General features: G+C 31.5%; 1 protein-coding gene across 6 annotated transcripts in view; it reads right to left on the bottom strand.

Annotated features, from left to right (window-relative positions):
- The window catches only part of LOC148614674 (uncharacterized), a 37072-nt gene extending 20024 nt beyond the window's left edge, over nt 1–17048 (bottom strand). For 4 of the 6 annotated variants that reach the window (XR_015923756.1, XM_088588941.1, XM_088588939.1 and 1 more), the window contains exons 1-11: nt 13947–17048; nt 9320–9457; nt 8807–8917; nt 7921–8213; nt 7322–7582; nt 6655–6736; nt 6077–6205; nt 5155–5277; nt 4609–4901; nt 743–1012; nt 118–331 (exon numbers count right to left, since the gene is read on the bottom strand). Coding sequence is in view for 5 of the 6 variants with exons in the window: in XM_088588941.1 (XP_088445067.1) it covers nt 118–331; nt 743–1012; nt 4609–4901; nt 5155–5277; nt 6077–6205; nt 6655–6736; nt 7322–7582; nt 7921–8213; nt 8807–8917; nt 9320–9457; nt 13947–14004 (1972 nt within the window). In the remaining variant the exon portion in view is untranslated. Of the gene's footprint in view, nt 1–117; nt 332–742; nt 1013–4608; nt 4902–5154; nt 5278–6076; nt 6206–6654; nt 6737–7321; nt 7618–7920; nt 8214–8806; nt 8918–9319; nt 9458–13946 lie in introns of those variants that run through there. The other 2 variants (XM_088588938.1, XM_088588942.1) reach the window with 2 other exon arrangements.
- Between the last annotated feature and the right edge of the window lie 35 nt (nt 17049–17083).

The following is a 17083-nucleotide window of genomic DNA, read 5'->3' on the forward strand; positions in this document are numbered from 1 at the left end:
ATTATGATTAGAAATAATCTCTATGTTACTCTTTAATAGGTTGAAGGATGATTTTTTTCATCACGTGATATTTTTTATGCAAACATTTTAATGTTTGACAATAATTGAAATACGTACTTGTGGGAACTGGTGTAGTAATCGCATCAGTCAATTTTGTTGTGGATGTTTTTGTTGAAGGTAACGTCATAAACACCGTACCTGTCAATCTTGGTGTCGATGTCGAAGTTAACGTCGTGTAATGTTTGGTTATTTCAAACATAGTGGCGTTAAACTCAGTAGTGGTTTTTGTTGACTGCGTACCGTTCTTGCATTCATAAAGTGGTATGTTGTACTTTAAAAGAACAGAACACATTCAAATAAAGTTTATGACTGTGTACTGTTCTCATATTCAAACATAGGTTCGTCGTATATAAAATGAGCTGAACATATTTTAATGACATTTAATGTGCATCTGAAAACTTACAAGGTGTCGAATATGATTTTCCATTATTACAAGTATTTTAAAACTACAACTTCAGAACTGTGTGCTGATTTGATTACAACACATTTTTTCTTTGAAGATACAATCATTTTATGATCAAAATGGTCATAGCTTTTCAGTTCTGAAATATCCATTGAAAAAACAATTAATGCAGGAGTATGTAAACTATACATTATTATTTTTTATCATTATAATTTTCTTTACAGAAAATGAAAAAATGTACGATATTAAATACTATCACTATATGCTGTATCAATTTACCTCACGATTTTCGTACATAACTTGTAGTGGTGATCCACCAACTCTAATAATAATATGTGAAGTTGGATCAGTGCCAAGAGCATAGTAACCGGTAAAAGATGTTAAAGGTCCATATTTGTCAAATACATTTGTTAGATACTGCAAAGTTCGCCCACCACCGGTATCTGTTCCATATCCATATTGAAGGGTTGCATCTTTTACTGCTTCAAAATCACAAGCTGATGGCGATGCCTTTGTAACGTTCGACTGGTCCAAATAACTTGAGATTCCCTAAAAGTTTATTAACAGTTATGATAAATCATAATGTTTGAATCACCGTCATTAAACAGACTGAAAAAAATCAGTTGCGTTTTTGCTTGAAGTGAGCTGCACAGAAAGGAAGATAATCGTACCTCACGATGAATGGAACTATCCAATGATAATATTGATATACGTGTCAACGTATTAAATTAACGTCGTTGATTTATTTTTTTTCCTTCCTTTTTTTTGGGGGGGGGGTTGGTATTCGTTGTGATGTATATCATTTGTATTCGATCTTTTGATGCTTCTATTTATCGTCACGTACACAATAAGTTTACGGCCTGGGCTGTGTAACCCACTTCACACAACAACTCATCTGTTATTCTGAATTTTTACAATTTGTAGACCTCAATCTGCCGAATAATGTCCGCATCAATTTTGTGTACACGTAAAAATTATCTTATCTATTTAATACAACAATTCAGAAAAAAATCTCCAGAATTTTTTTTATAGATTCTAAACACTATTTTCTGACAGATTAATGCTATGTAATAAGATGTTATATGCGAACAATGCGAACAATATGCGAACAATAATTAAAAAAACAAACACCAAAAAATATTACTCTCTACCCTTTTACCCTTTTCTCTCATTCTCTCTCTCTTTCCGTGATCGACAATTTTTTTCTTCCATTAATGTTTAAAATACGTATGCTAAAATTACAAAACGTACATTGTTGCCTATTATCTGGCATAAATAAAAAACGGACAAATATTAATCTGGTTCGTACATTACGATTAAACTTGTTTTAAGCCTTCAAATCATATATATATATATATATATATATATATATATATATATATATATATATATATATATATATATATATATATATATATATATATATATATATAGAAGGGTCTGCAAAATTCCCAACGATGTTAGAACTGTCACATTTGCGGAGCAAATTTTTGGTCGTTCCCTCCGCGGGACTCGAACTCGGATCGGGACAAATCAATATTATACAACGTCTCACAATGTGACCACTCTATTCGCTACACTGCTCCATCGGATCAAATTGATACAGGGAAGATAACGTTAACTTATAGAAGGGTCTGAAAAATTCCCAACGATGTTAGAACTGTCCAATTTGCGACGTTGTATAATATTGATTTCTTGTGACATGCATCATTAATTTGATCCTCTATCCAACATAATAACATCTAGATGAACTGCCCCGTACTACCATACATCGTGTACTAAGTTACAGCCCTAGATTAATCCTACGAGGAGGAATGACCCGGCCAGCGAAAGCTATATTTATATATAGCCCAGCTGGCCGAGTGGTCTAGGGCGCTGGACTTAGTGCAGGCGGTGTTGCCATAGATGTCACAGCAGTACGAGTTCGAGTCCCGCGGAGGGAACGACCAAAAATTTGCATCGCAAATTTGACAGTTCTAACATCGTTGGGAATTTTTCAGACCCTTCTATAACTTTACGTTATCTTCCCTGTATCAATTTGATCCGATGGAGCAGTGTAGCGAATACAGTCGTCACATTCTGAGACGTTGTATATATATATATATATATATTGCACATTTTTTTTAATTTTCCGAGTTTCACGGGGCTAGCAGTTCAACTAGTAGCACGACAGATGTGTTGCAAAAAGTAGGAACTGATCAGTGTTCGGGTTCTTTTAATTTGTTTTCGTACTTTTGTTTTATTTTATTTGCATGATTTGCTCTTCATATTTTGCCTTGTTGGTGTTATTTGATTAAACATTTTTTTAGCATTCGGAATGTTACTTCTCTTAGTTGTACATGTGTTTAAAGTAGATCTTGATTATAAGTTCACAAACGTTATTTTAGGGGACACGGGTTTCTTAGTTATGTTTATGTTTCAATACCAGGCGACAGTTTCACAAAAAGTCGTAAGTGTAAAATTGATCGTAAGTAATGACGTCATAACAGAAAATAGCATTGTTACGTCATAACTTACGCTCAATTTTACAATTACGACTTTTTGTGAAACTGATGCCAGGAGAGGTAGAAGCCATCAAGACTAATTTGGTAAAGCTGCATTAGCTGCCAAACTTAATCAGTTTATGATTCTACTGAATTTAGCTGATTCAATTAAATAAGTTTGTAGTAATGCAATTGAAGCAATAAATATCTATTATATCTATTATACAAAATATTGTGAAAACAAGGTTATTTTAATCAGAGAAAATCGATAGCTCTCGTCTGATTATTTTTGCCATTACTTCCGACGATTGCCGACAGGACATACACCTGGGTTAAAAATACTTTAAAAAAATAACAAAAACGGATACACAGGTGAGCACGTGTCATGTTTTCATTTCATTTCATCTATCTCTTTATTAGTTATCAAATAAATAATGACCATATTTGAGCCGCATTATATTACAATACGTAAATTTCAAAAAGATCCTTGCATTATATTCTAACTTTTTCCTTTACGGCGTGAGTCCGTCGGTCTATCTTGCCGTTGAGTAACCACTTTCGCTTCGCAATCAGATGTTTTACTAAAGAAGCGACCATTACAGCACATGCGCGGATTAAGGACACCAGAAGTCTCATGCATTCGAATTTATCTAGGTCGATTTTTTATCTTGCAAGACAACAAATATATAGACACCCATTTCATGTATCTAATGCATTTTATTTGTGGATATCAATTGAAATTATACAGGAAAAAGGTACAATTTAGTAGAAATAATTCAAAGTTAAGGCATATTTCTACGGAAACAAAAATTTACGAAAATGACAGCTAATACAGATGTAATACGAAATAATCTCGTATTTCGAAGATATTTGAAACAATATAAATATGAAGTTGCGCGCGTTGTTGTGCTAGGTATACCACCACCCGTACATGAAGTTGATATATGAATGCAGCCAAAATTGCTTACAACATCATTCTGCTTATCTATGAAAAACCAAACACTACATTTGAAATCAATTCATTCTTTGGAATGTGTTTTGTGACGAATATTTTCTTTATTATTCTATATAGTAAAAAAAGGGGAAGTTACACGAAACAGGAAGTTGGTATCAGAGAGCACCAAAAAAACATGCTTACAACATGTGTCATATATATATGAAGCCACACACCAAATTTAAAATCCATCCATTAAATGGGAGGCGATAAAAATGCGAATCTAATATACCCCCACTTCTTGAGTGGTGTATAATATTTTTAACCTACTAATAACGATGAATTTATTACATTTGCCCTTACAAATAGTATTTTTAGTATATTCATTTATTTGGAAGTATGCCAAACCATTTACTTCTTCCCCAATGACACGACAGTGTTTAATACTCGATGTTCATTGTATGTGCATTTGAATATTTGATAACTTTCCAATCCTGTTTTCTAGGATTGTTACATTTAAGGAATATACAAAATACTATATTCCTAAAAACGAAACACTAAGTATTGGAATAACAAGGGTTTTGCCAAAACACAATGGTAGAAAACAACACAAAATATAGTAGTTTTGCAATTGTAGAAAAAAATTGGAAGCCTCCCGTATCAAAGAAAATCTTAAGATATGGCACTATAAAGTTCGTTCTTATGAGTTAAAATTCAATTCAACTTACGCTGTATACAACTTTGAATATTTCAACAGGAGTATTTATCTTCCAATGAGTTGCATGATATGACGATAGAACCAAGATGATTGGTTTCGATATTGAGCCATGTGGTACTAGAGACACCTGATAGATGTTTTTATTTCTATCTCCGTAAATCCCTACCACGTGAAGTTCATAGTTATTGTTATCGTTTGTTGTACAGCTATACATTGAAGGCTGAGACGAGAAGTAATAATTAATGTCTGTGTATCCTAAAGCTGTCTCTGGTTCGCTTCGAATTGTACAGTTTCCAGCAGATGCTATAAATTTACGAAAAAAAGGAACAAAAAAAAACTGGTAAAAGGAATTTTTGATACAACAACAAAATTATATATAAAATATAAAAACAAACATGATTTTTTTTTATATGGGTTATAAATAAGTATTAAAATATTTGTCATGCAATCTTCAAATATAGTTCATGGATCGCAATTCATGTGTTTCAATTACATAACAGTAAATTTCAATAAAAGTAATAATGAAAAATTATTTTGTTGAGTTTGTTACACTTACGGAGACAGTTGTTCAGATTATATCCACTTCCTAATGTACACACGCATCTATTGTTTTCACATTTAGATCTACTTCCAGTAACATAGTAACAGTCATATGATGCAGAGCAGCTTCCCCAATCGTCTGTAATTACACGCCGAAATAAATAAAAGCTATGCACTTCCATAGATCATCGGAAGTAATACAAATGTAACAATAAATATATTTTTAAATCTACTGAGTTGAATTACACGACGAAAGGAATTGACATCAGTGGATATTACATCAACAGACAATTTTACTGAAAAGTCATGGAATTTAATATACTACACAGGCAAATATTTTTCATGTGAAATTCATGTTAATCGAGCTTCACGTGAAATTCATGTGAAATTCACATGAAATTAACATGATTTTCATGTGATATTCACTAAACAGGAATTTCATGTGAACATTTCGTGTGAATTTCACGTGAAGGCTCCATTCACCCGAATTTCACGTGAACTCAGTCACTTAGTTTATTTGCTCAATTCAGGTGAAAATCATGTGACATTTGTGCGAAAATCATGTGAAATAATTTTGCCTGTGTATTGAAATTAGTTGGTTTACTGGCTGAAATCAAATATATTTATAAGAATATGTTGAACTGGTGCATCCGATGTTCGTATCACAAAAAGACAATTTCAAGGTCCACACGACATTGAATTTGGTACAATCTAGTTTATTAAGTATTCGGTATCTTTCATATGTTTTCTGTTTGATTTCTTTAGTTAGTTATTACTTTTCCGTGTTTCTGTATGCTTTCGATGCTTCTTTGCATTTTATAGTTCTTCAAAAGTATCTCTAGTTTACTATGCAATTTGTATGATTTCTGTATGACGCCTAAACACACATTTCTACTGCTGTGATAATTGCGATAACGGATTGTTTTAAGATAAATTACCTGGACAATACTGAAGATTACAGTATTCATCCTCTGTTTCTATCGTCTGTAAATTATTATTGTATTTACACCTTGACCGTATTCCAATGTCACACGACTTGCTGCACTGTGACCATCCTGTCCACGAATCTGTAATTTCATTTAAAAGGGAAAGCAAAGCGAGTATAAAAAACCTAAATGATTTCTGAAAAAAATAAGCTGTCTTTATTTCTATTATGCATGGATTAATATTTTAAGCGTATAGTTATATCATTCATATTTACTTTTGAATTTGCTAAATTGCAATATCAAAGGGGAAAAGTTAGCTTTGTCTGACCGGATTTATATCATGAATAATTTACTGCAATTTGCAGTATTGATAAATCCAATAAGTGCTGAACTACTGAGGTTTCATAGTTAGTTGTATTGCACCTATCAGAACTTTTCGGATACTTAATTAGGCTCCCTATTTTAATATTTTTTGTTTTGAGATAACTTCTCGAAATACATGTATAGCATACCGAAATTTGCTAGCTAGCTAGTATGAATGATATTTTGTAAGAGGAGAATTACGTTTAGGGTATATTGTATTTACTTACAAGGATGGTTATACGATATATCATTGGGGCAGTTAACTGTTGTGTTCCTGTCGCTATCACAAACATTGTGATCAGCATTGTACTGAAATTGAAAAAAAAAATGTTTGATTGTTTGACTTTGTCTTGTGTGCTCAGTTTTTCGATAATTTTCGTTTATTTGAAACCGATTTTCAACGAACAGAAGGTCGGATAAACCGCAGGAAGCAAAAATTACTAATCCTTCTCAAACACCTTATATTAGGTCGTCCCCGTGTTTTTGTGGGTGTAAACTTTTGTTTTGTACGATATGATCTATAATTGTTGTCTTTGTTTTTCCCTAGGGAGTCGTACTTTCAGTATTGCCACTAATTTTGATCAGACCATTCTGATTACATATTTAACAAGTTGTATATATTAGTTCAACATGTACAGGAATTACATGCTTGTACTTGCATTTTAAAAGTAATCATGAATAACAACCAGGTTATAATTTTCTTTATGTGTGTGTTTTTTGTTTGTTTTTTTTTTTTTTTTTATTTTTTTTATTTTTTTTTGTTTTGTTTTGTTTTGTTTTTTTTTTTTTTTTTTTGTTTTTTTTTTTTTTTTTTTTTTTTTTTTTTTGGGGGGGGGAGTCGTTTATAGAATTCTATAAATAAAACATGCCGATATATATTGTATTCATACTTACTACATGATTGAGAGGGAGTTGTTGAAGTGGATTCCCACCAACTTCAAGAACTATGTTTGCGACAGGTGATGTATTGATGTGATAAAAACCTGTAAACGAAGTAATTGGTCCGAATTCTTTGAAGACTAGGTCTAGCCATTCTTGGTTGTCGCCTCCTCCAGTGTCAGATCCAAATCCAAACACACTATATTTCTTTTCGGCTTTGAAGTAGCACATAGATTCAGCCTTTCTTGTCACAGTACACACGTTTTTTTTGAATCCCTAAAAAATGTCTCTCTCATCATTCCTAGTTTTGCCTTAGTTGATAGAAAAAATCGCAAGGAGTTATTAATGCTAGACTATAAGATTGGAAATCAAATACTGATTTCTCATCTAATGAAGTTACAATAAGCTTCTTTTTATTCAATTTTTATATGTATAGTATCTCCCCAGTTCTTTTAATCTGGTAAAATGAAAATGTACCAAGTTAACATATAACATACTATATTTTTTTCTGTAGCATGTTAATTGTGAGAACAAACACACCAGGTCCTAAAAACATAAGAAAGTTATAATGGCCATTGTTGATTGTGTAATTAATGCTAACATGATTTACTTACGCCATATAAAACTTTATCAAGACTGACTGTTGAATTAATGATCCAGTTTGTCGCCTCGTAAGATGTAAGAACTATAATGATTGGCTTATTCAAAAGCCCACGTGATTTGATAGTGATTTCATAATTTCTATTGTAACTGTTTGATGCGGCACCATATATACCGATCATATGCACTTCGTACTTTTGATTATCATTAGTTGTACAACTGTAGGTCGAATATTTTGAGTCCGATGGAAACTTATATCCAATCTTTGTAGGAGGGTTCAGTTGTATATAACAGTTGCCAATTTGAGCTGAAATGAAAGTGATATGTATTTAAGTACCATATTGTGTTAGAATCATGAAATTGGTAGCACATCATTTATCTCAATTTGATTTTTTTACTTTACCTCTAATATATTCAATATGTTTAAAATGCAAGCGGAGAGCTGTTTGAGTTTATACTGAAGCATCTGGGATGATTTAAATATTTTTCGACTACTTATATGAGAAAAAACTGCGGAGAAATTTTTTCCATCGTATATTTAATTAAATTTGACTAATCTAACTCTTAAAAAGGCAAACTTTACAAACACTGTGTTGGTAATTTCTGAAGATTACGAGGTATAAATACTTGGATAATGCAAAAAATATCTGTTATTTATCTATTCAAATATCACTTTTGAAATTAATGTTAAACCCTAAAAGTATGTACAGTTTCACTAAATACGTTACAGAACATATATTTAAATAGCTGTTATAAATCCTTTAAGGAAAACGGAACTCAAAATATTTTTTTTAAATATTCGAGGAAAACATTTTAACTTTTAATAAGATGAATGGGTCATATTTTTGAGTTCCTGCTGAGATGAATTATCAACAAAATAAGATATAAGTGAGAACGTACGATAACAATTGTAAATATTGTAGCCATCTCCAAGTGTACAGTGGCAGGTACTGTTGACACACTTGTATCTGTAGGAGCACGGATTAGAGCTATCACAGAATCGAGCTATATCTGAAATCAATTTGTAACAGAGAATCAAAACCCTTTTTAAAACAAAGCTTGCGTTACAAAGCAATATTTCACCAAACTTTTTTTTGGGTATAAGCAAATATGATTTGTGTTAAGACCAAAGTATGAACTAGTTATTTAAAAACACCAATTAATTTGAATTATATCAAATTTTGTTGTTGGTCAATGCACATTAAATTTGATATTTTTGAGTTTATTGACACAAATAACAGAAATATTTTAGAGTTTATTTTATCGTTATCTTTTGTTACAACACATCAACTTGGAAGGCGGCATTCTCTGTAAAGGTCATTAAAAGTGTCTGACTTTAATCTACTTTGCACATATTATTCACTTGAAAAAAATATATTAAATCATATACAATTTGATAAAATACTAGAATACCATTATCACAGAACTGTGTGCTACAGTACTGGGTTTCTATCTCCGTATTTCGCTGTCTTTGTTGAATTCCGAAATCACAAGATTTAGTACATGTTGACCAGGGTCCCCATTCTGTCAGACCAATGGTTGAGCTAAAAACTAAACGATAAATAATAAAACAACTTATAAGCTCTGAATCGTGTACCGAAACACACTCATGATGTTGGTAAGAATATGGTACTCGATCCAATCAGCTAGATATGCTCTTTCTGTCAGAAGAGAAAACTGTTATTACTCGTGGCTTTTACCAAGGACTCTTCTTATACGACTGGATGGCCCAATCAACACATAAAATACGTATACAAATTAAATCAAGTATAACACGGTCTACATTTCGATGTAATATCAAATACAAGCCAGATTTGGGGATGTTTACAATTATAAAATGTCTGATAATCACAATTTATATTAACGGACCATGAAACATGCCATTTATTGTAGGGAAAGAGTCAACGTTTAATTTTCATTGTTGTGTCGTGGAACGTGATGAATTAAGCGCAGGGACGAAATACGCAACAAAATTATACTTCTTATACATAAACGTTATTCCGGACAATTCATTCAATTCAAATATTGGAATGGGTTATAAAATAAAACATAACTAATTCAACTTATTAGGTAAGATTAAAATATCTCAATACACATAACCTCCATGTTTAATTTTTTTGTGACTAAAAATAGGTTTTGGGGAGAAAACAGTTACTTTAACCTACACCTTTAAACGCATTTATCCGTACATATTCATATTGAAAGCCGTTTTACCTTCTGTATATATGATAATGATTATCCATGAAATGAATGGATTTTTATGGAATTTTCCGGAAAAAGGATAATTTCATAAAAATACATATTTTGATCACATCGATAAGAAGGACGAAATGTAATGTTTATTGCATAATACATCGCCTTTAAAAGAATCGCATCAGAAGATACTTTGAAGACATTTTAGTCAAATTTACCGAAACATTTCCTTTCTATCAACATAAAAAGTCAACAAAGTCTTTTTTTTTTATTTTCTAAACAATTGAGGCCAAAATATGTTTTGCCATTTATTTTTCAAATATTATCTTCATCTATTACTTAAGAAATAAGCTTAGATGGACAAAATGACAGCTTAATTAAATGTCTGAATAAAAAATTCTTAGATCTTTAACCACATCGGTGGTCTCATGGGATCTTGTGTATCGAGAATTTGATCCTCGGCCGGGTCACACCAACAAATTTACAAAATGGGAGTTACAGATTCTACGCCGAGCACATAAAAGACAGCGTGCCAACTGGAAGGCAACAATTTTGAAAATTTATTGATAATGAAAAAACTAATTCATTATTTTAAACATGGGCTTGACTTCATACAGAGCCTTAGCGTAGCATGAAAAACGAAATAAGGACCAACCAATGTGAAAACACCAAACCTAACACCGAATATTAAATATGTATATTCTGATATAATTACTAGATCTATACATGTCTGCACCTGTGTAGACCTATACATTACTTGACACTCAACTACTAATTTCTAGAATAAAAATAAAATATTGAACCTTGGAAAGAAATAGATTTTTTTTTTTTCGCTGGCAGATAAAGAGGCTAAAACGTAGTTTTATAATGAAGTAAATACTAGACAGAAGTATTTCGTAAACAAATAACTAACTTGAGTACTTTTCAATTATTAAAATCTGCGGCGAGCCAAGTAACAAAAGAACATCAGCTGTTATAAAATCTGGTTCTCAATTTCTTGTAATGACTACAATCCGTTTTTCATATTTAGATATGATCAAAGTTTTAGTTTTTAATTCACAATATTTATATACAATTGCTAATACTCTATACAGTTAAGTTGTACCAATGGGGACTAATAGTGCCCCTCTAGTAGCCGATTTTTTTTTCTCTACTGTTACAAATCGCAGTTCATGGCTAAACCCTTTAAAGATCTTTCAAAATGTGATCTGTTACATGAAATCAATAATATTTTAGATCCCTACATGATATTTCGGCCGTAAATAATCCTAACTTCGAAAAATATATTCGAGATATCAACCCAAAAGAATTCTAGTCTAACAATAATTGTACTTGCACACCTTTTCTTGATTTAGATATTACACAAGAAAATGGAAACCTTCAAACATATTGTTTTGACAAAGGAGATGTTTTCGTTTTTTCTATTGTTAATACAATGTATCCAATTTCTTGACGGTGATATTCCTGAAGCACCCTTTTTTTTTACTGTTACAAAACTTTGAAATAAAAATATACAAAACGTAATAGTCTTTACATGTTTTTAATAAAAATGGTATTGCCAACCAAGTTTTTTTAATGGAAATATAGTCTATAAAGCACAATCTACCAAACAAAATCCGAAGGGATTATCGACTGCTCTTTATTGATTTACTGGTAAAGGATACGTTTTTGTCTTCGTTCAGTTACTTGGATTTTATTACTTTGATATCGGGCCTTCTAGAGCTTACTCAAACGTGTGTTTACACTAATTAAAGACCTTTTTGTGATCTATGAAAGAAATTATTATTTTGTATTATTTTTGTATTTAGGTTATACGCTAGTGTATTTGTTACATTTCACCATATCCGTTCTTTTGCTATCAAATATTTGTCGGCACATACGTATGTTCAATATGTGTAAAACACTAAAACACAAAAAAGGAGCTGCACATCTACAATATGTATATACAGTTATGCAAATTTCAATTGGCATTGTTTTTAGAGTTATGGATTCAACAAAGTAGGTATCTTTAACAACATAAAATGATTGAAAAAGGCTAAATTCAACATACTCACAATATATTTGTGAAATTTCTTCATTTCGGTTTCAATAATATTAATAATAGTAATGATATATTACTTTTTGAGATACAGATTACACAAAGCAGATACCTCAAATTGTGACAGTAGGTCGGACGTATATGATCACCCAGGGGTACCCAGGGGTAATATATCGTTTGACCTTTGTAGAACGTAAAATATAGAAATATCATATCTATACATTATACATGAGTAGTTAAGATAGTGAATAATTTTTTTTTTTTTTTTTTTTGCTTATACAGCGTGGGATTTGGATACTAAATTAAAGCTAATGACATGCGTGTGATCTAAAAAGGATTATATAATGTTAACACTAACATGAAAATTATTAAAACATTTAATTGAGGCATGTTAAAGAAATGACCAATAGTGGTTAAATAAATGAAATGAATTCTAAGTTTTACCCTACCGGTGCACCTGGTCCATGCTCCCAGTTTTTAGGGGAGTCCGAGTTGCTCATTTGCTTTTGTTATTTTGTATGTAAGATTTTAGTTACTTTATGTTCTTTGTTGTGTATGTCTGTTTTCCATGTCTGGTCGTTTTCTCTTGATTACATTCTTTTGATTACCGCTATAACCTTGGTTCCCTTGATTACTCCTTCAATGTAACTTCCAAATAGTTCCAAGGGCGTCCACGTCAGGTCCAAGTACTTCCAAAAACTAGTAGTAATTTGGAAGGTCTACGTACGGACACTTATCGATGTATAAGCCAATATGTGGGTAGGCACTGTCACTATTACTAACGTTTGATTATGCGAGGCGAGAAAAGATGGATACTGTTCTTTTCAAGTATAACTTAAATGTTTACTTTCGTTTGGTGAAGGAAAGTTTAGCAGATCAAATTCAAAGGACGTATCTGAAGATTTTTTTATCAGTCATTTGAAAGTATCTCTATAAACTTCGCCGAATTTTAGAAAATCCCGAATCATTATTCTTTCAAAACAAATAAAGAAATTCCGATCGTTATGTTTAATACAAACAAAGTTGATCAAAGATAAAAGTTTCGCTCAAAACATAAATGTACCCGTTCGAATTTCAAAGTGCCGTTTTTGTTGCAAAGAACGACATGCTTTCGAACATGTATTAATTCATTCTAAAAATCAGCGTTTACTTATAGCCGAATTTCTTTTTTCGTGGCCTTATTTCCTTCTTCATATGAAATTGAAAAACGCCACATGATTTTCATTAGATTTGCGCAACATATCTTGGTTTTTACATTTTGATGTATGCCATATTGGTAAATCCTTTAAAAAATTAAACTAATGTTGTTGAATGTCACGACCAAAATTAAGAATGTGTATAATGTGAAACAAAGAAAAGTATAACGCTACGAGACCATTGCTAGTTCATATATCTAAATATTCATAAGCAAACAGCAATTGTGCACATATGCATGGAAGCAATATACAAAGTATCTTTACCATGAATCGTTTTAAAGATCCCATTAATATCTATATCAGTTTCATTTGTACTAAATGAACTGTATGATTAATTGACCATAACATTCTAAAGTAAAATATATACTGTATTTACTCTAAACCAGAGTTAGAGAGATAAATATAAGAATCTCATTTAAATCAATCAACATTTAATCAATCCTTTCACTGATAGGGAAGTATCAATGTGTTATGGCTATTTAACTTGGGTTATGTCCTTTGTTGTCGGAAGAAAACGTGATGAAATAAGCGTTGAAGAAAATCATCTACATCCACAAAAGTTTGTACTCACATGTAATTAAGCAATTCATTCTAGTTAACTAAATTAACTTACTTGATAAGATGAAAAGAATGATGATCATCTTCATACGTATAACATCCAAGTTAAACATTTGTTACGAAATGGATTTCTGAGGCAATTACTGTAACTTTCATCTTAAAACGCAGTCTTCCGTAAAATTCGTCAAGCTTGAATCGTTTATGTCGCGATTTAAATGTAAGCTTTGTATTTTGATCACGTAGAGTCCATTGGGAAGGACCTAATGTACCGATTAGTTAAATATAAGGACAATCTTAAGAATCAATTTCAAGTAAATCTCCAATTCGATGAAGAGAAAATTAACTTACTTAAGTAAAAATTCACATGATTGATTTATTTATCTTGTAATTGCCACTTGCTATGCGGACTTTCCTTTTATTTCTTTTCTTTGACTATTGCCTAGAGTTCATCTGTTCGATAATTGAGTTATTTTCCTTTCGTTATTGTCACCACATTCGTCGATTTAAGGAAAATGATACTGTTGAAAATTATGTCACAAACAAACATGTAAAACATTTAATACAAGGCGAACTAAAGCAACGGCGTAAATTGGTAAAATAGTAAAGGAAAACAATGTTTCCTTAAGAAAATCCTTTTTCTATTCATCAAGTTCAATGTTCACTTCATAAACAAGGTAAAAACATAAATACCACAAATTAAAAAACGATTTCCTTTGTAAAAGTTAACTTTAACATGTAAATAACAAATGTATCCGGGTTAAAATCTTATTTTTTGTGAAATATATAGTTTTAAAAGGCAATTTTCTGTGTTGCGCAATTTTTATTTTGTTTTAAAATTATCATTATTATTTTTATTTGAATTATCCTTATCCTTATCTTGTTGAGGGGTTTTCTGTCTGCGTTATTGTTATTTATTTATTTTTTTTTATTTTTTTATTTTTTTTTTTGTTTTTGTTTTTGTTTTTTTTTTGTTTGCTGGTGTGTTTTGTTTTGTTTGTTTGTTTGTCATTTTTAGGTCTTGGCATTAATGCCTTTGTTTGTGATGACAAAGTGAAGCGACTTCAGTTAACCGTTAGCTCATCGTAGCAAGTACGTGTTCTGTGTACATATTTGAATTGCATTGTGCTGATATCGGGCGTAAACATGCAATACTTAAATTTACTTCTACAAGATATAATTACTCGGTAAAAAACGTTAACCCGCAATTAATTTAAGTTTGAAATGTAATTATTTACAAAGTCGCATATACATGTGGATGTGTATGTGAAAGGATTTTAACTCGTAAATTAGATGCTAAATTGTCTTTTGTTTAGTTCTTTTTATATGAAGAGAAAGAAACTAAGAAATATCAATTATTTGTTCAAAGTAGCGTTTCATTTTGAGATCAGAAATCCATTGATATCTTTGTAAATTAAGTTTTTGGTGTATTAACGTACAAAACTGTGGTTATGTAAAATAATTCAACAGCACGAGACGATGGAAGTATAGGCTAATTTTTGTTTTCATACGAAGACAACTGTTTCATAGGAAAAAAATGGCATTTTGTTTTTGATACCGACTGTATCACGTTGCATATCATGTGAACCCGCTAGGCTGAGCCCTAATATTAACGGCTATGAAGTCACTACCTAAAAAAAATGTCATTTATTCTTTTATCGGTAATTTGCTTATTATTATAGAAAATGAAGCTCTTTATCTGAAATATGTCAAAGATACTACCCAAAAGCATTTCTTTAATAGGGACAATTTTATCGGATTACGACTGGTCGTGATGATTTGTGGTACAGTCCAGTCAAAATTTAGCACGCGCGTCAGATGATGAAGCGATTTGTAAGCATTTGTTGTGCATTATTATCAGGATTATTTTAAGGATTATATAAATTTTACAATGATAAGTTAGGACTGCCAGTTTTCTTGAAAATAGTCACTCCTGCGTGTATGCTGTAAGAATATATTGCTCCAAGTCTTGAAATTGATAAACACTGTCAGTTATCTGGCAATCTGATAATTTACCGTATTGATTCATTATAACATTTCAGGATAAATATTAGATTTGTGATATTGTTGTACATGTTTATTTTGTATATGTTTAAAAAATACTGTTTACAGTAACGGTTGCAAGTACAAATCTGCCGGCTCTTTCAACGTCATTGTAAAGTGTTATTTCATCGGCCTCCTCGAAATGGAGATTCCTATATAGCTATAATTGGCGTATGCTTATTGCAAACTGACATAATTCATGTATCAAATCAGTTTGCCGGTTCTAGCATTATCAACAACTAAACATCAAAAGAATTTTGCTCAATTACCGATACTATCGATTATCACTTTGACTGATTATCCAGATAAACAACTTTATACAATACTTAAAAAAGAAAACTTCGCATACAAAATGCCTCATATCATAAAAATTGAAATTACCCTTTTGCTTAACATAGAGAGGTGAAACCTGAAACCAAAAACATAAAGTCGTGTCACTTTTCATTTGGAAGTTTTGTCTTAATTATTTTAATAACCTTTAAATATGGTTTGAATCCTCCTGCACTGTCCGTGTGTACGCTATTTTTTTCCCTTAACTTTCATTTTGCATCGTATTGTTTCGTTTCGATTTATTTTGTTATCGATTTTTTTCGTTTTGTTTTGTTTCGTTCCCTTTTTTTAGTAACCCCGACTTATGGATAATGCTGATTACGTCATTTCGATGAACAAATGAGCGCCTGCTGCAGACTGTTTCGGCCAACCTCATCTTGGAAAAAGCACGGATTCTATATGTATTAACCATGGAAGCAAGCGAATATTTTCCTAGACTGGTTTGGTTCTCAATTGCATTTACAAAGTATACGCAAATGAAGCTGCCATGATGCTTTTTAAGCTCCTAACACACCCACGTTCAGTAACTGATTATAAGATACTAAATTATGTTACCATTTGTACTGGGGTACCCCATTTTCGTTGGTCAAATGACGCTAATATTGTTAATAAAAATAATATTCGGACAGTCGACTTTCCACTTCTGTAAACTATGTTATGTGCGTGCTTTTACTTAATTATAACACCAGTGAATGAAAATCAAATGTCAACTATTAGTCATGATTGTTGTCGTTCCCCATTTCCGTGCATTTCTAGTGCAGAGATTAAACAAGTATGGGGAGCCATATGGGATACAATACAATTCCACTAAAGAAATAGAAA

The sequence above is a fragment of the Perna viridis genome, chromosome 6 (assembly GCF_037379345.1).
Source record: "Perna viridis isolate PV_CMFRI_1.1 ecotype Kerala chromosome 6, ASM3737934v1, whole genome shotgun sequence".
In the NCBI taxonomy this organism is placed as follows: domain Eukaryota; kingdom Metazoa; phylum Mollusca; class Bivalvia; order Mytilida; family Mytilidae; genus Perna; species Perna viridis.